This window comes from Hyperoodon ampullatus (genome assembly GCF_949752795.1).
Source record: "Hyperoodon ampullatus genome assembly, chromosome: 3".
In the NCBI taxonomy this organism is placed as follows: Eukaryota; Metazoa; Chordata; class Mammalia; order Artiodactyla; family Ziphiidae; genus Hyperoodon; species Hyperoodon ampullatus.
The window spans coordinates 58,195,175-58,213,311 of NC_136916.1; the positions used below are offsets into that span (position 1 = coordinate 58,195,175).

Here is an 18,137-nt window from a genome sequence, read left to right on the forward strand (position 1 = left end):
GCAGCAAATGCCCCCACAGAGCCTGGGGGCGGCTTTGGGGTGTACCTTGGGAGGGGGGGGTCCCTTTAAATCCCTAGGGATCTGTGTTGGAGGTGCCATGGCTCCCAGTAGGACAGTCCCTCTTAAAACTGACTTGAGTTCCTTTCAGAGAGAGCAGACTTGGTCTCTCAGGAGATGAGGTCAAGTACAAAGCGAGCCGGCGTCCTCTCCACCCCAGCTCGGTGGGCCATGGGCCTGCACACTGCCTGGGCCCGCGTCCTGGCCCCCATCAACTCACAGCCTCCCCCGGAGCCTCACTCCAGCACTTTGGGGGTGGGGTCCAGGCCGGGCTCCCTCCTGCGCTTGGCACTTTTAAAGAAGCCGAGCTGTGGGAAGGCAAAGGGAGAAATCTCAGGGGTGGGCAGGGTGGACAAGGCCTGTCTCCCCTTCCTGCTCTCCCTTCACTCACTCTCTTAAGGCTTCTTTCCTCAGAAGCCTTCCCTGAACACCCCAGCTCATGCTGCATATCTCCCCTACCACCGCCAGGCTGCACAACGGGCCACTTAATTGGTGACAGGGAGGCTGGAACCAAGTGGACGGAGCCTGTGTCAAGAGGCAAGCAGTCATGCTGTTTGACGCTGCCCTAGTCAACACCCCTCTCTGGGCCTCCTTCACCTCATCTATAACAGGAGGACATTGAGACCAGGGGTTCTTAGCCTGAGGCTCAGAGACAGAGAAGGGCTTTTGAGGGACTTCTTAACAGCCTGACATTGTTGGAGAAATTTTGTGGCTGTGTGTGCTTGCTTTTTTTCTGATCAGAGGAAGCCTAGCTTTCATCAGGTTCTCAGAGGGACCCACAAAAGGGTTGGAGCCGTAGGCTGAGTACCCTCTGGTGGCCCTAGCCCATCTGCCTGCTGTGGTGAGGAGTCGGCAAGTTCTGGGGAGGAGGTTGGGTGGGCCGCAGCTCCCACGCGGAGGAGAACATGGGGACTGGCCACAGAGCTCAGAGGCGGAGGCCCCAGGCCTGGACAGCCAGGATGCTGTCCCCCACCCGCACCCTGCAGGGGCCCTCACCTTCCACAGTGCCAGGACCAGCAGGGCCAGCAGCAGAAGGCCCCCCAGGGAGCTGCCCACGATGATCCAGATGGGGATCTGTGAGTCCTCTTGCTTGGAGATCTCAAATGTGATCTGCAAGGTGAGGGGTGAGGCCAGGTCAACAGCGCTGCTGTTCTGGGGCCCAGGTGGCAGCCTGGGGAGGGTAGGAGACAGCGGACACCTGGTGGGAGAGCTGCATCCCCTTCCTCAGGGAGATGCTGAAGGGACGGGTGGCACCAGCCTGCCGAGAGGCCTCAGAGCTCCCAGCCCTGGCGCAGCAGACACCTGACTTAAGTGACCAAGTGATCCCACCTCCTCTTTGAGACGCTTTCTGCCTTGGGCTGGGGGCCACTCCACTCTCCCTGCTTTCCTCCTTCTACCACATGGGCCACTCTTTCTTGCTCTCTTTGCTGCTTCCTAAATGTTGGTATGTCCCATGGCTCTGGTGAGCTCGGGGCTGACTTATGGACTAGGCACTGTGGGCATGGCGCCCAGGGTCCATGGTGCTTTTAGGGGCCCACAGAAATGTTCTAATCTCTTTTAAAGTTAGAATCAAAAAATATAATCTTGTCTGGATTTGTCTTTATACAGACCAAGTCAGAAAATAATACTTAAAAAAAAAAATCTTGTTTATGGAGTAAGGCCCTGAAAGCAAAAGTGCCCAGGGCCATGAGAGCCCTAACGCAGCCCCGGGGAAGCTCACTCAGTCCTAGGGCCGTAACCACCTTTATGCTTGCTGATGCTTTCACATTGCTACCTTCTACCTGGACTCTCCACTGCATTCCAGACTCATATCCAACTGTCTACTCGGCCTGCCTGGCATCTTTAACAGGTCCCCAGATAAACTCCTGACCTCACTCCTCACCCTCAAACCTGTTCCTTCAACATCTTTCCCCTCAAAGCAAATGGCAGCCTTGTCCTTCCTTGCTCTTGCTTCTTGTATTGGTCACTGACTCTCACTTTCACACCCACGTGGACTCCGGCAAAGTCTATCTGCTCTAGCTTGGAAACACCCAGAATGTGGCCACTCCTGCCACCACCAAGGCTACCTCTTTGGACTGAGCACCCTCATCTCCCACCTGGACACCGCAGCAGCCACCTAGCTGCCCCTTCTGCTTGTGTCTCGCCCCCTACAGTCTGTTCTTGGAATAGTAGCCAGAGGCAGGGGATTTATTCTCTGCTGTGCTCCGTCCTCCAGGTTTTCCCATCTTCCTCAGAGTGGAAAACAGAGTCCTTGTCCTGGCCTGCAAGGCCCTGCACCCTCCGGCCCTGCTTATCTCGCCGGCCTCATCTCCTGCTCTGACCCTTGCTCTCTCTACTCCAGCCCTCAGCCACCCGGCTGCCAACACGCCCAGCACACGCCTGCTGCTGGGGCTTTGCATCGCTGTTCCTTCTGCTGGTGGGGCTCCCCCAACCCCCTTCGCTGCATGACACCACTGTATTTCTTCTAGTCTCTGTCTGCTGTCCCCTTACACGCTTTCCTCAGTCTCCCTGTATAAAATAGCACCCCTCGTCTCCACCCTTACGCACCTGCGTTTTTCTGGGCAGACCTTTTCACCACTGACATTGTATGTATTTATGTTCGTTGACTCTTCCCCCCACCCCCGTCTAGAGTGTCAGCTCCAGGGAGAGCAGGGGCTTTATCTGTTTTGCTCACTGCTCTATCCTCAGTGCCGGGAACAGCGCCTGGGACAGAGCAGGAGCTCAGTCAACGCGCTGAAAGCCTGAACGAACGCAACCATGGCGGAGCCTGGCTTGGCCAGTGACTCTCTTTCACCTTGAGGCAAGCCTGCTCCCCTTCCGCCTTACCTCACACAGCCTCTGTTTCCATATCTGAAAAATGGACGTGGGGACGCCCCTCACAGTGCTGTGAGGAGTAAGCAGGGTAACAAGGGAAGTGTCTGTTACGGCGCCTGGCACATAGGTAGGGCTCCACCAACAGCAGGTCCCTTCTATGCTCTTTCCATCCCTGAAGGCTGGGACCTGGCTCCGCCTTCCCACACCAGCACCTCGCACAGAGCCAAGGCAACAGGGGCTCAAATTTGGGGTTGCTGGCTTTCTAAGAGAAGTGAGGCATCCAGAGAGTAAAAGAGGGGTTTTGGGGGGCGGGAAGCGGGAGTGGAAGGAGAAATCACTTAAACTAGTAAATGACAGATGGACTAGTGCGGAGAAAGGGGTGGTTTGTATGTGCGTGGGGTGTCTGTACCATGCCTCTTCTCGCTTGATTGCCTGGAAAATTCCCACGTCTCTCAAGATTCAGGTCAAGTGGACTGTCTCCTCCAGAAAGCCTTCCCTGGACATGGCTTGCTCTGACCAACCCCCATGCCAGCACCTGTGCTCACCCCCAGACTGTACCCACACTTCGTTGTCCTCGCCCCCTTGTCTGCCTAATTCATCTGGGGGGTGAGCCTGAGTCACAGGATGAACACCCGACAAATGCTGAAGAATGAACAAATAAAACAGGTCCTGGGGTGGATCTTCTGAATGCTGCTTCGGGCTTCTGTGCCTGCTCCCCCTCTGCCTGGCACACCCACACGCTGTTTGGGATCGACGTTTGTGTTTTATGGAGGTCTGGCTTCCTGACCAGGCCCAGTTTGCTCTCCAGTGTCTCCTGGGGTGGGGCTGGTGGGTGACTGCGCATCTGGTACAGGACGCTCACCGGAGCCCAGGCCAGGGCTGGGGATGTGGCCAGTGGAGGGCAGCAGCGTCCCACGCCCGAGACGCCCGGCTCCTTCCAGAGGACCCGCCTTTTTTTCAAGACCCAATTTCTCATTTTCCCAGAGAGCACCACATGGAGCCTCACTCCTTTCCTGGACCCTGATTCAAGCCAGTTTGATCTGAGACAGTCTGGTTTTACTCAATTCAAAAGGAGTTCCAATTCAGAGACAGCTCGAACCCCTCGGTCTTCACAATTTTAGTTCGCAGCAGACTTCATTCATGAGATTTGAGGCGCGGATGGATGTGGAGGGGAGGGTTGGATGGCCGTTCTAGGCTGCCAGCCTGTCAAGACCCAGCCTTGCCGCCCTGAGACAGGTGGGCAGGCAGGCAGGCCTGGGCTGCACTTCTGCTTCCTCTAGTGTAAAACACGCAGGTGTCCCTCCTTCCTCGCCTCCGGGGGCTGTTGAGGTGCAGCGCTTGGTGCCCCCGAGGGACGGCGCCAATGCCTATTTCTGGCCCTGTTCTCCCCATTTTTGCCCCTAACAGCCTGTTTGTCTCGGTTTTCCCTCGCCTCTGATGCTGCACTAACTGCTGGCAGGCCTGTCCATCTCTCTCCTGCAGGGGGAGTAGGAAAACTCTCAGGGAAGGGGCGACCCTTCCCCAAGCTGGCCTGGCCCGGGCCCAGGTCTGCAGGGTTCCCAGTGCTCACCTGGCGGCTGGGATCCTCCTCGCGGAAGATGAAAGGGCTGTGGAACTGCCTCTGCAAGGCTGCGTGGACCGTGATTCTCATCAACTTGTACTTGAGCTGTGTAATCAGAGGCCTTGTCAGGTTCTGGCCCCTCCCCCGGGGGAGGCTCCCCAGCACCTGCCTCCTCCAGCCTGGTCCCTGGGGCTCTACTTACTGCTTTTAGGGACCTCAACCACAGGTTCCCCACCAGATGGAAACTGATTTCCTGGTTGGGGGCCAGCCTCACGTTGCAGTTGATGGAAACTACATCAGCGTTGCTGTGATTCTGAAAGAGAAGGTGGGTCTCAGGGTGAGCAGGGGCTTGGCCACCAGAGAGATGGCTCAGCTGCCCAGCTTGACCAAGTGGAGTTTTGTTCCTGAGGTAGGAGGGGCAGAGGACAAGGAAGAAGGAAGGGGATGGGGGTGGAGGACAAGGTAAGGACGGTATATCCGATGCTCCACTTGAAGTTGTGCATAACTGGGAGTATTTCAGGAACAGAACTTTGGGTCAACGTTAGGGCGCCTATAAATGTCACCACCATACAAACGCATTAAAGGGAAAATGATAGTATTACTGCAGCAGATGCAGAAAAAAGCCTTTTATGAAATCCAACTTCTGTTTATGATAAAAACTCCCAGGGAACGTCCTGAATCTGAATAAGGGTGCTTATTTTTAAAAGCCTGTGGCAAGTATCACATTTAATAATGAAAAATTAAAAATAATCCCTTTAAAAGCAGGATCAAGACAAGATGGTCATCGTTTCTGTTTACCATTGCCCTTTTAGCCAGAGCAATAAGACAAGAAAAACAATTTAAAAGGGTTGAGTGGTAAAACTAAAACTATCATTACTTGCAGATGATACCATCCTAATAGAAAACCCAAACGAATCATCAAATAATTAGGATTTATTAGGTTAAACTTATTTGTGTTGCTCCCTCGCAGCCACCTCACCCCACCCAAGTTCAAGTCTTCAGTAAAGTGCACTACACTCCAAAGATGCTTTGTGTGAGGCACTTGAAAATGAACAAAATGAAAATAGCTAAGATTTTTATTTGGGTAAGGAATAGTGAAGGCACACTCAGAAATTGGTATGTGGGGACAGAGGCAGCCCTGGGAACAGAAACCTGGACACTAGCAGATGTCTTGGGGAGGGCCTCAGGAGTGGGAGCTGGGCTGCCTTCCATCTCTGGGGGCAGGGAGGCCCCAGGTGATGTGGTCAGTGTCTCCAATACAAGCCCCGTGTGGTCTTGCTCCTTCCTCCTCCCTCTGCTTGTCCGTATCCTACCGGCCCTTTTAGGCACAGAGGCAAGTCCACGACCCCTGCTTCTCTACTCGAGGCTGTCTGCGCCACTGCCCCTCACTTGACACGTATCCCAGCCTCGCTACCTGGCTTCTTTACACTCAATCCCATGTCTCCTGTGAGATGGTAGGCTCACTAAGGGCAAGAAGTATCTTTTCCTTATTCTGTGTCCTTTCGGTTTGAGGTTGGGACATAGAGGTGCTCAACAAGCTCTTCTGGACAAACTACTGGACAAGGAGCTCGGGCAGCCCCCTCTCCTCATCCCCCAGGGCTCTTGGCGCGGGGGACACTCACCAGCTGTGGGGCACGACTCAAGTCCTCCTCCGTTGGGGCGTGCCGGTACTCAGTGCTGTTCCCCCAGATGTTACAGGACGTGTTTGCCTGCACGAGGACACACGCAACCAGCCTCACCACCAGCACTGGCAGACTCGGCGTCCCAGACATGGTCCTCTCTCCTCCTCTGCCCAGAGAAGGCCCGGCTGGCCCTGGGCTTGGGAGAAGGAGCTGAGGTCTGGGGACTTGGGGGCACACCTAGGGATATGTTTGTCCCCTCCCCTGTGCTGGCCCCCCAGGGCACAGGTACCTGGTCAGCGAGGAAGCCCTTCAGCAGCAGCAGCCGGTTGCCGCCCCTGGTTGCGATGGGAATGGTGAACTTCATCATCACCCCGTGGATGGGGAACAAGCCCAAGTTTTGGATCTGTGGCCAGAGCGGGGGAGGTGTCAGTACACCCAGCAGCAGTTGGGGGGTGGAGGACGAGGCTCACGGGGCGATCCCCCCAGCCAGGCCCCTTCAAGCCCCCTGGCTTTTTCACTGTAGATGCTCCAAAGCTCTTCCAGATCTCGGTGGGGGGATACAGGATGAAACTGCATGAAAACTGAAAGGGATGGGCTCTTGGAGGCTGAGGATGGGTCACTAGGGGGCCATGAGGCTGACAGCAAGGGTCACTTCCCTTTTCACCCTCTCTTGGCTGTGGTGCTGGTGGCCTCCCTGGACAGAGGTCGGGGTGGAGATGGTGACAGCAATTCCTTTATTGTGAGAAATAATCAGTAACTGATGCAGGATGTAAATAGTGAGTGTGTGTTGGTTCACATTCTAGCCGTGACACATTTGGTGTCAGAGCCACAGTGATCACAAATAGGGCTTTGGAATCAGAAAGGCTGAGCACATAACCTGGGGCTGCCGCCACAGATGAGCTGTGTGGCCTTGGGCAGGTTACTAAATCTCTCTTGGATGAGCCACTGAGGCATCTGCATGTTTCCAGCTGTCTACCTGCTCCCAATTCTCACTCAGCAGTTCAGGGCTGGGGAGATCTTGGGGCACACCATGGCAGAGACTCTAAACTGCTTCCTAATTCTCATTCTCCCTCCTTCCTTAGTGACAGAAAGCAAGACAAAAAGGCATATTTCCTAGCCTCCCGTACAGCTGAATCACACCGTTTTGGACAATGAGAAGTAACTGGAAGTGCAAGGAACTGCCAAAGAGGTTTCTTAGTAGGCAGGGGTGTGGTCTGCTCTTCTCCCCTTCCTTCTTCCTGGAATGATAACGTGATGGCTGGAGCTGCAGCCACCTTGGACTATGAGGTGAACTTGATAGGCTGATGATTGCATGTTGAGGATGGTGGAACAGACACAAGGAGACCCAATCCCGGATGACTCTGTAAAGCTGCCAGCTCTGGACTTCTTTCACGGGAGAGAATAAACCCCAGGGCATTTAGATCACTGTTTTTTTTCATACTTTAAAAATTATAAGCAGCTACACCTAATCTTCACTGACACATCCTCCCAGTTCAGCCCCATAATTTTCCAGATGATGACTGAGAGCCCCAGAGAGGGGAAGGGACTTGCCTAAAGTCACACAGTGAATGGGTGGCAGGGTTGAGGCTGAACCCCAGGCGCTAGCAATGATTCCAGATTCCACCCCTCCGAGATGGGGGATCCTCAGCTCCTGTCTTTCGCTGTCTGCTTGACTCCCTTCCAGACTAACCTTGAAAACGCAGTTGAAGGGAGGCCCAATGCCATGGTATCTCTCTAGCGAGCTGTTGGGCTTGACCTCGTAGTGGCTCAGGCTGCTGCTCCTGCAGGGACAGAGGACAGGGCCGCCATGAGCTCAGTCAGTGTAGGCTAGATGGATAAGCGAACGAAGGAGGGTGTGGGCATGCGCCCGCCTCCCCCTAGACCACAGCAAATACGTTTCCTCTTGTGTCCATTGGGAGTGCTGTGTTGGGAAGGATTCTGAGGCTCAGAAGGAATAAACTCTGAGATCAATTAGCAATGTCTGCCTAGTGTGTGGATGGCCATGAACCAGAAGAGCAAGTTATTTGCCACCCTTGCCCTTGCCTCCTGCCCAGGGGCATGGCCTCTTTTGATCATGAACTTGCCCACTGTGCACCGTTCCAGCCTCTAGTGGTGGCTGAGGGAGGGCCCGAACTTTCTGTTTGTGGTTACCTTCTGACTTCTCTGCCCTCCTGGGAGCTCTCAGGGGGCACACTGGGGACCACTGGCAGACTGAGGTGGGTGGGCGGTGGGAGCAGTCTGCCCTGCAGGGAGGAGCATTTTCTCACTGATGCTATTTAGAATTGCTAGTGCAAAGTGGTAATGAAATGCAGATGGACTTTTTAGCAGGTTTAACTATTTTAAAATTCTCTGCAGACCTCCGCTTCTCCTCCGCTTATAGCCTGCACCTGGGGTGGATACTGCCTGCTGCTCCAGCCCTCCCCCTCCCCCACTGCGGGGAGCTCCCTGGGGACCAGGTCTGTATCTCTTCCTCCCCCATGTTGACGCCACCTCCCCTCCATGGACCAGGGGGGTGCACTCTCAGGGGCATACCCAGCTGCCTCCCATAGTCCCTCAGCATGAGGGCCCTGGGGCCGCGGCCCACCTGGTGAAGAGCACGTCAGCCTCATACTTGAGGTGCAAGCGCAGGAGGGCCGTGTTGTCTTCCTTGGTGCTCTCTTCCTCGTCACTGTCACTGCAAGGAGAGCCGGCAGTGCCTGCGGTCAGGAAGGGGCAGCCCTCCCTCCACCCAGCTCAGGGCAGCAGGAGGGATACAAGTCAGGCTGAGGAGGAGCATCCCCGTGCGTCTAGGTCTGCCGCACCAGTGCAGCCAGCCAGGGGGGTCATCAGAGGTGTCTCCCGGGAGGGGAAGGGCTGGGGAGGCAGGGGACCTGGAGACCTCAGCTTTCCCTGCCCTCTTTCTGGGTGCAGCACATCTGGGCTGGAGGCTGGGAGGACGGCGCCAGCTTGGTCACAGCGGCCTGTCTGCCCTCCTCATCTGTCAGACGGGCAAATCCTGTGCTACCTACCCCCCCGCCCCCGCCCCGGGAGATGACGCCTCCAGGGCAAGGGTCTGCCCAAGAGAGGGGAAGAGCATGAGGAATTCACAGCAGAGCATTTACTGACCCTTGAGCCGACACCCCCTGAGCTGACTAGGGGTGCGCCAGCTCCCATATGGGCTATGCTGCCTTGAAAAGGCCAGAGAGTGAAATTCAGAGGCATTAGAGGAAGTTTTGTTGAATATGCTTCCCTTCACTTCTGAGCACCATGAACTACCGGAGCAGATCATTTAGACATAAAAAAGGTATGATTTCTGCTCATTACATACACTGTTTGATTTCCTTCGGAAACTTACCCCAGATAGGTGCTTAGTTAGAAAAGGGAGACCTGACACACCCAGATGCCCAGTGTCCCCTGCCTATATGTGCCTAACTCACAAACACCCGCCAACACCCACACTGCTAAGGACACTGCAGGCAAGGGCGTGCATTGCCCTGTGAGAACAGACTGCTTTCTAAGAGGGAGGCCTTAAGATATCAACACATCTTACAAACTTCGCCTCATGTCAAGTGAGAATTCCACCAGAGTGCAGAGTTTGGCTAACTATACCTGGATACAGGCACATGCCGCTGTGTTGATCCCCAGCACTCCTGTGACTGCTGACTGGTTTGCGCATGTGTGTGTGTGTTGGAATGTTGGTGCTCGGTTTGCCTGCAGTGTTTATTTCTCAGTGTGGAGAAGTTCTCAGGAGGGTTTATAAGGCTCCAGAGCAGCCAGAATTCCTCCTCACCTCCGTGTGTTTATTACTGACATGGGCGATTCATGGTGTCAACCTACAGCAAGCTGCCTCTGGGAGGCCTGGGAGACAGACAGACCCACAAAGGAAAGGTCTTTTAAAATTGGAAGTTTCCAAGTGGAGAGAAGTGACCAGGACATAAAGAGCACTGGATAAGGAGTAGGAAAACTAGTTAGCTCCCAGCTGTACTATTTACATGCTGTGTGTTGTTGGGAAATTCACTCAACCTCTCTGAGCTTTCCTTTTCTTACCTGCAACTTGGTGGGGTGGGGTGGGGTGGGGAATAAGCCCTGCTTTGCCTGTCTTAAGGCGCTGCTGTGAGGACTGACTGAGATATTACGTGCATAGTACTTTATAACTGTAGGGCTTTTAAATAATTGCTATATAAAATGCTGTAGAAAGCTGAGGGTATTATTATTTATATCCAAGCTGCCCAAGAACGAAGAATGGCAGCAGCACAGTGGGCAGCAGGTTGGCCCTGGGTCAGTCCCCTCCCAGGCAGGGCAGCGATGGACAAGGCTTGGAGGGGGATTTGGTGTGGGGAGGGGCAGTTCCCAGCAGCAGAACAGGGCCCAGGAGTAGCGAGCAGGGAGGGAGAAGGAGCGGGCAAGCCCTGACCTGCCCGCTGTGAGCTGGATCTCCATGTGGTGCAGGAAGACGGATTTGCTGAACTCGAAATCGAGACGGAAAGCCACCTACAAGGAATAAGTCGCTGGAGCCGGGCTGGCTGGGAACTGCCTGTCTGAGCACTGCCCACACCAGCCCTGGCCCGCCCCTCCCAACACCTGACCTTTTGGTGGGCCCTGCTGGCAGGGAATGGGCTGGGGGAGGGAGGACCAGGTGCTGGAGTAATGTGAGCTGAGCTCAGGGGCCGTGGCCGGGAAGCAGCCGAGGTCAACAGCTCCGCTGCTGGGGCTTCTTGGCTGTGAGGCCAGACCTCCGCCCCCTCCCTTTTTGTTTTTAAGTACAGGCGATCAGAAGGCAGCAAATCCAACTTCAGACTCTTTCTGCAGGAATTTCTGGGGGGCACTTGAAGGGGAGATGGCCATCAACATGCATCGCAGGAAGTGGGGGCCAGAATCTAGTGATAAGACCCCCTCATGCACCCCCTGTTCTTGCGTGTGAACAGGTGTGAGGCCTGGAGAAGGGTGAAGGCTGTCCCGGGCTACCCAGAGGCTAGTCACACACCTGTCTCCTTGTCCAGCGGCCCTCCCACCGCTCTGACGGCCCAGGTCCTGGTGCTTCCCTTGGCCTTCACCCAGGAGTAGGGCCTGGGTCCCCTGACTGTGCCCTTTGACATCTGACCCTCTTTGCTACGTTCTGCCCCACCTGGTGGCGCTACTGGGGCTTTGCACAGACCTCTCGTGCTCTTCCCAGGTCTGACCCTCACAGGGTTTCCCAAGGAGACCTGGTGGCAGGGGTGGGGTGTGGGGGTGGGGAATGGCTACTCCCTGAGCGGCCGCAGGATCGGGTGGGGAAGCTTGGGCTGTGCGCTGCTCCCCCTGGGTCTTCACCCAAGAGCTCCTGGGTGTGTCAGCGCCTCACCTCAAAGACCACAATCTTGACTTTTGTGGCACTGGGGAGGTTCTTTTGTCAGGAGCCCTAATCCCCCTCCCCCTTCTCCTCCCCTTCCCCAGCCTTGCAGACCTTGCTCCTGGGAACACACTGCTGCTCTCTAGGTGGCCCCTACCTCAAGCTCCCCTCTGTCTGGTTCCCACTCTACAAGCAGCTCGGCCTCAGTCAGGTCTCCCCTTGCTCTAGAACCTTCAGGGGCTGCCTACTGCCCGGGGGTGATGGGCAAACGTCCCCACAGTCTGGAGTCTACCTCTCCCATCCCTACACTCTTTTCACATGTACTTTTAAGCACATGGTAGGTGCTCAAGAAACGTTCATTTTTCTTCCCATCTCTCCCCAGGCACAGCACCATGACAGGGGCTGGACATTTAAAAAACGGGTTAGGATACAGGACAGTGGGGTAAATGGCCAAGAGGAGGTGGGAGAGCAGTGGGTGGAAGTGGTAGATTCCCCCTGAGGTGAGGGTCCTGGTGCTCTCCTGGGGTGCCCTGTCAGACCTGGGGCTGGCTGGCTAATTAGGTCACTTGAAGGTCATTTCATGGGAGAAAAAACCAACCTACTTAAAAGGCGCCCTCAGGCCTCTCCATCCCTCCCCAGTCCTCCGCTCTGTTCCCTTCCACTTCTCTTGCCTCCCCTGTGCCGCCCCGCCCCGCCCCGTTCCCTCCCCACACCACCCCAGCCCCAACCTTGGCCTTGGCCCGGAAGAAGGGGTAGCTGACGTTGCAGACTTTCTTGTGGAGCCTCTTCTCCTCGTTCACACACTCGATGCTGCCGTCCGAGTCGTCCTGGGGCGATGGAGGCATCACGGGCACCAGTTAGGTGGGGCCCGAGACCCGGGTAGGGGGGCCACCCTTGCCCCCAGCCCCCCAACTGCCCAGGCTGAAGCTGCAGCATAGGCCGCAGATCCTGGGACCACAGGGGCCCTGGAGCCTCGGGTGTGGCTTGGCTCTGGGTGCCGAAAGCGCAAAGCATGGTGGGAGCCCGGTGCGGGGGCGGAGGACAGGCTCAGCTGTGCAGGGTCGTGGAGAGAGTGGGCAGGCGCTCACGTATATGATTTGTCATTCTCTCTGGATCAAGCCCAGAGGCGGGACTTATCATCCAGCTTACAGGTGGGGTCACTGAGCCCCAGAGACGGGAGGTAACTAGCGCAGACCACCAGCAAGTGGCTTCCTCCGCTCGAGGTCCCTTTGTTGGACGGTAGGGGTCGGGGAGAGGAAGGAGGGTGTGCTGAGCTCCAGCTGTGAGCATCTCCCAGGCTGGGGATGGATAGCGGGGAGGTGAAGGAGCCAGGCTGCAGGCTAGCCCTACACACACCACCTGCCACGTGTGTGTGCTCACGCGCCTGTGTGTGTACGGACACGGCCTTTCACAGAACACATTTCCAAAGCCCTTCTGCGTCACAGAAACAAAATTCCATGATTCCTTCCCCCTAGGTTTATGAATAGGCACGAGATTGGTCTTGGAAAGTCAGGGCCAGGGAAGCAGGAAGAGATGGATGCAGGTTTGGGGCTCAGTTTCCCCTAAATACCCTAAAGCCAAACAGACACAAAACCTCTGGGAGGAGAGGCCTTTGAAAGACCATCAGGTGGGCTGGTCGTCTTCACTCTGGGCCGTGGAACAGGACCTGGGCCTGACAGAGGGACTGACTTTGCACTGACAGCCCCTCCTTCAGGTCCTTTGCACTGAACTTGAAGTCTGTCTGAGGACACTGGGGGCCCACCGAGGGGAAAGGGAGGACGCGGCAGGCAGCCGCCCTCTTTTCTCGGGGGCCTCACTCCACTCAGCTTCCCCTTCTGGCTATAGGAAGAGAGAGAGAGAGAGAGAGAGAGAGAGAGAGAGAGAGAGAGAGAGAGAGAGAGAGAGAGTGTGTGTGTGTGTGTGTGTGTGTGTGTGTGTGAGAGTGTGTGTGTGTGTGTGTGTGTGTGAGTGTGTGTGTGTGTGTGTGTGTGTTGCTGAGGAGCGGCCCGTGAGGAAGGGGTGGTGGCCCTGCTGGCTCTCCTGTGCTGCACCCCAGGCTCCAGGTGGACACAGAGATCTGTGAGGACAGAGACTGTGTTTGAGGGGACCTGGGACCCCCCAGTACACACACAGGACAACGATGTCCTAGGTTTATTCAACAGACATGTCTTGAGGGACTTCTCTGTGCCCAGCCCTGGCCCAGCCCTGGGGACAGATGTGGCTGAGACAGGGCACTCGCCCTCTGGGAGTTCAGGGTTATAACGGGCAGCGCTCGGACGGACACTGATGATTTCCACAGAGCACGCATAGGGCTGCGCCAGGGAGCTGTGAGGGCCGGGGGGGGCCCTGTGTGGCCTTTTGGGGCTTCAGGAAGCCACCCCAGAGAGCGTGGCGTGGGGACCGTGCTTTCTCGTGAAACGTGGGCTCAGGAGCCAGCTGCTGGGTGGGAATCCCGCTCTGCCGCTTGCTGGCTGTGTGGTCCTGTTCAGGCCACTTAACCCCTCTCTGTGCCTCAGTTTCCTCCTCTGTAAAGGGGGATACGATGACTGCCACCACCTCCTGGAGTTGTTGTGAGGGTGAAATGTAAGCAGGCGTTGTAAGGGGTTACCACGAGGAAGCAGGAGCTTCTCAGGAAATGAGGGAGGGGGTCTCAGGCAGAGGTCTGTGGTCGGAAAGGGCAGGTGCGCTGGGAAACAGCGGGGGCCAGTGGGACTACCAGTGTTGGGGTGAGGGCAGAAGTGGCAGGTGTGGCTGGGGAGGCAGGAAGGGCCTTGAGTGCAACCACAGGGAGTTCGGGATCTGTTGTGAAAGCAACTGGGAATGATGGGAGGTTTTAAAGTGGGGAGAAATCGGTTCTGATTCTTATTAGAAGGACTGTTGTGGAAAAGCCTGGAGGATGAACTGTAGGCAGAGGGTGTGTACGCACTAGTGTGCACACGTGCGGGCATGTGTATGTGTGTGTGCGCCCCTAACAAGGGCCAAGGGCGCAGGCTGAAGGATATTCCTCTCCATGGTCTGAAAGGGTCAGACCACCCTCTCCCCATGTTTCTCAGCCCAGGCTGCACACTGACATCACCTGGGCAGCTTTAGAAGCAGACTGACCCAGGCCCCACCCAGACCACATCAATTAGAAAGTCCTGGAGAAGTCTGAACACAGGTATCTTTAAGCTCCCAGGTGATTCTAACGTGCAGCCGGGCCCCCTACCTGGACCCCTCCTTTCCTGCCTCAGCCCTTCCCCTCAGGCAGGCCAGGCAGGCTGCCAAGGTCTTACCTTCTGGATCAAGCTGGCAAACTGCAGGTTTGCTGACTGTGAAATATTTAGGACTGTGCTGTAGGCGTTCTCGCCCTTGTTCTCCAGCAGGGCCTCCACCGCCACCCGCCGCCGTGTGCTCTCTATGATGAAAACCGTGGTGTCAAAGGACAGCGTGTATGCAGAGCAGTCCTGGGCAGGCTTCCTCAGCACCCTCTGGCAGTACTCCCTGTGGGAAAGAGACCAGCAGGAATCAGGCACATGGAATGGGGAATGCAGGGGGAGACCTCACTGTGCATGTATCACCTCTCCGATCAGCATGTTCTCCTTTTGGCTTTGGCTGCCAGGAAGCTCAGAGCTCAATATGGAGACAAGCCTGATTATTAGCCTAGATGGTTAGAATCTTTGCTTCTTCATCCTTCTAGAAGGTTTGGATGTACTATTTATATTTTATGTATGTATGTATGTATGTATGTATGTATGTATGTATGTACGCAGGCCTCTCACTGCTGTGGCCTCTCCCATTGCAGAGCACAGGCTCCGGACATGCAGGCTGAGCGGCCACGGCTCACGGGCCCAGCCGCTCCGTGGCATGTGGGATCCTCCCGGACTGGGGCACGAACCTGTGTCCCCTGCATCGGCAGGCGGACTCTCAACCACTGCGCCACCAGGGAAGCCCCTATTTTTTATTTATTTATATTTTTATTGAAGTATAGTTGATTTACAATGTTGTGTTAGTTTCAGGTGTACAGCAGTGATTCAGATATATATATATATGTATACACACACACACACACACACACACATATATTCTCTCAGATTCTTTTCCCTTATAGGTTAGTATATTGAATATAGTTCCCTGTGCTGTACAGTAGATCCTTGTTTTTTTATCTATTTTTATATATAGTAGTGTTGTATTATTTCCATTTATTGTATATGTATCTTCTATCTAATCATTTCATAGTTGAATAAAAGCTGAGCATAAATTATTTTAAAACATATTACATAAATTTGAAATAGGATCAGTATTTTTCCTTGTCTGCCAGTTTCTATTTTTTTAAATAAATTTATTTTATTTAAATTTTTTTTGGCCGCATTGGGTCTTTGTTGCTTCACGTGGGCTTTCTCTAGTTGCAGTGCGCGGGCTTCTCATTGCGGTGGCTTCTCTTGTTGCGGAGCATGGGCCCTAGGCACGCGGGCTTCAGTAGTTGTGGCACGTGGGCTCTAGAGAGCAGGCTCAGTAGTTGTGGCGCACGGGCTTAGTTGCTTCGCGGCATGTGGGACCTCCCTGGACCAGGGCTCGGACCCGTGTCCCCTGCATTGGCAGGCAGATTCTTAACCACTGAGCCACCAGGGAAGCCCTGCCAGTTTATTTCCTCCAGGGGACTGTGAGCACCCTGCTCATCCTCTGCTAATCTCCTTAGTACTGAGCCCAAGTGGTCAGTCCATGGACCTTAGAAGTCATCTAGTCTGGGGGTTAGACAATGAACACCAAGAACTCTAGGTCCTTAGTCTCCACCTTTTATCTGTTTTATAGTGCAGGCTCCAAAGAAAGGATTCCTTTTCTAAACAAAGTTTGAGGAGGTTGGATTAGACTAACAGTATTCATTTCACAGAGGTCATGGAGGCCCAGAGAGGGCAAGGTATTTGCCTGAGGTCACACAGGAGTTAGAGGCAGAGCCTGAGCTAGAACCATGCTCCAAGTTCAGTGTTTGGTCCTCGCTGCCTAGGGAAAGCATGTGCAGGATTGTCATCCAGGGCCCTGGGAGCCTAGATCCAGCAGCAGGGAAGGGAAAGGAGTCAGTGTGGGGGTGGGGAGGAGCCTACTCACATGGCTGTGGGCAGGTCACTGCGGGCATCCAGCAGGAGGTCAGGGACACAGTGCTCATCCTCATTGCAGCCATTCCAGAAGGGTACCTGGGCCAGGGAGAGGCAGGTATAGGTGGCTGGATAGGGCACCCAGAGCTTCCAGCCCCCATCTTTGCTGTGGGCCATCCCTTATCTCCACAGCACACCAGCTCCTCTTTCCGCGGCAATAGACCCAGGCTTTGTTTTTTCTGCCTTTTTTACAGCACCATGCTGCTTTTTCTCATGCTTTGGCATAGACAGTCCCTTCTTTAGAACATGGCTCAAAAACTCAACTCCTCCCAGGTCCCTTTCAGTCCCTAGCTGAGCTGCTAGAACAGAACACCCACTTACCCAGTGTCAGTCAACACTGATTGATCATTTACTGCGGGGAGCAAGCTCCCTGGTACTGGGTATATAGGATGAGGAAGACACAGCTTCTGCTCTCAGCTCATGGGGAAGATGAGTGTGTGAACAAATAATTATAGTGTGAAATGTGCAAAAAAAAAATCTGTATGAGGAATAGAAGAGGCAGGGGGGAGGAAACAGTTATTTTGGCCCATAGATGAGAAGGCTTCAGAGAAACGACAGTAGGTCAGAGTTCCAAAGGATGACTGAGTTAGCTGGATGGACCAGAGGGAGAGGGAAGTCTGGGAGGAAGGACGAGTCTGTGCAAAGGGCCTGAGGCATGAAGCAGCATGGTAAGCTTGGGGAATGACGGCTATTTAGTGTTGCTGTAGTAAGGGGTACAGGAGATGCAGAGATGGGCGGGGTCATGTCTTAACAGGGTCTTGGGGTCGTGTCCTCCCAGACCCACATATCGAAGGCCTCCTCTGGCTGCTGTGGGTGGATGGACTGGAAGGGTCAAGAGTAGAGGCAGAGAGACTGCTAAGGAGGCTGCTGCAATGTTCATGCAAGAGATGACGATGGTGTCGGTGTGGTAGTGGGTGTGTGTGTGTGTGGGGAAACAGAGTAGGAACCCCAGAGGTGAGAGCAGCAGGACCTGGAGTTCATCAGGACTAAAAGGGAGAAAAGGGTCCTGCATGTTGGCCAAGTTTCCTTTTGAGTGTCTGGAAGTGTGGCTGCACCATTCACTTATAAATGGAGGGGTTAAGTGGAGGGGATCTGTTTGGGGCACACTGAGTTTGAAGTGCCTGTGGCCCATCCAGGGAGAAGGGCTCAGCAGGTAGGTGGGTGTTCAAGTCTGGAGCTGAGGAGTGAAACTGTCCCCACCAGGAGCACAGCATGAACCAGGGGAGGGGAAACAGGAGAGGCCAGGCGTACCTTATATTCACTAACTTCTCAGAGGGGAGATCCCTGGCCCTCACTCAGATCCACGTGCTCTTATTTCAGACACGTTTCTATCAAGCCTGCCCCTTGGCTTCCCCATCACGTGGTGGATTTGTAGCTCGAAGCAGCCAGCAAGGAAGACAGCAGAGCCATATAAAGGAGGGCAAAGCGAGGCATTCAATGCCAGGACATAGCTCTAGACACTTTGGAAGCCCTTGGGGGCTTCACTGTATTCTAGCACCCGTGTTCATCTTGGTGATTTCAAGTCTCCAATGAAATACGCCCCAGCCCGCCCAGCATACTGTTCAAGTGTGAAAACTATATAATAACCTTCAGAAAAATTTCTATCCACTTGATTAAAAGGGATAATTTAACATGATAAGCAACTG

General features: G+C 54.7%; 1 protein-coding gene across 1 annotated transcript in view; it reads right to left on the reverse strand.

The window, feature by feature from the left end:
* Positions 1-293: 293 nt before the first annotated feature.
* ITGA11 (integrin subunit alpha 11) overlaps positions 294-18,137 on the reverse strand; it is a gene marked incomplete at its 3' end in the record, with an annotated part of 124,600 nt that continues 106,756 nt past the window's right edge. The window contains exons 19-30 of the mRNA XM_079700496.1: positions 16,445-16,530; positions 14,635-14,842; positions 12,091-12,189; positions 10,448-10,524; positions 8,639-8,728; positions 7,745-7,835; positions 6,344-6,457; positions 6,055-6,141; positions 4,635-4,745; positions 4,442-4,537; positions 1,054-1,167; positions 294-365 (exon numbers count right to left, since the gene is read on the reverse strand). Coding sequence (XP_079556622.1) covers positions 294-365; positions 1,054-1,167; positions 4,442-4,537; positions 4,635-4,745; positions 6,055-6,141; positions 6,344-6,457; positions 7,745-7,835; positions 8,639-8,728; positions 10,448-10,524; positions 12,091-12,189; positions 14,635-14,842; positions 16,445-16,530 — 1,245 coding nt within the window. The remainder of the gene's footprint in view (positions 366-1,053; positions 1,168-4,441; positions 4,538-4,634; positions 4,746-6,054; positions 6,142-6,343; positions 6,458-7,744; positions 7,836-8,638; positions 8,729-10,447; positions 10,525-12,090; positions 12,190-14,634; positions 14,843-16,444; positions 16,531-18,137) is intronic.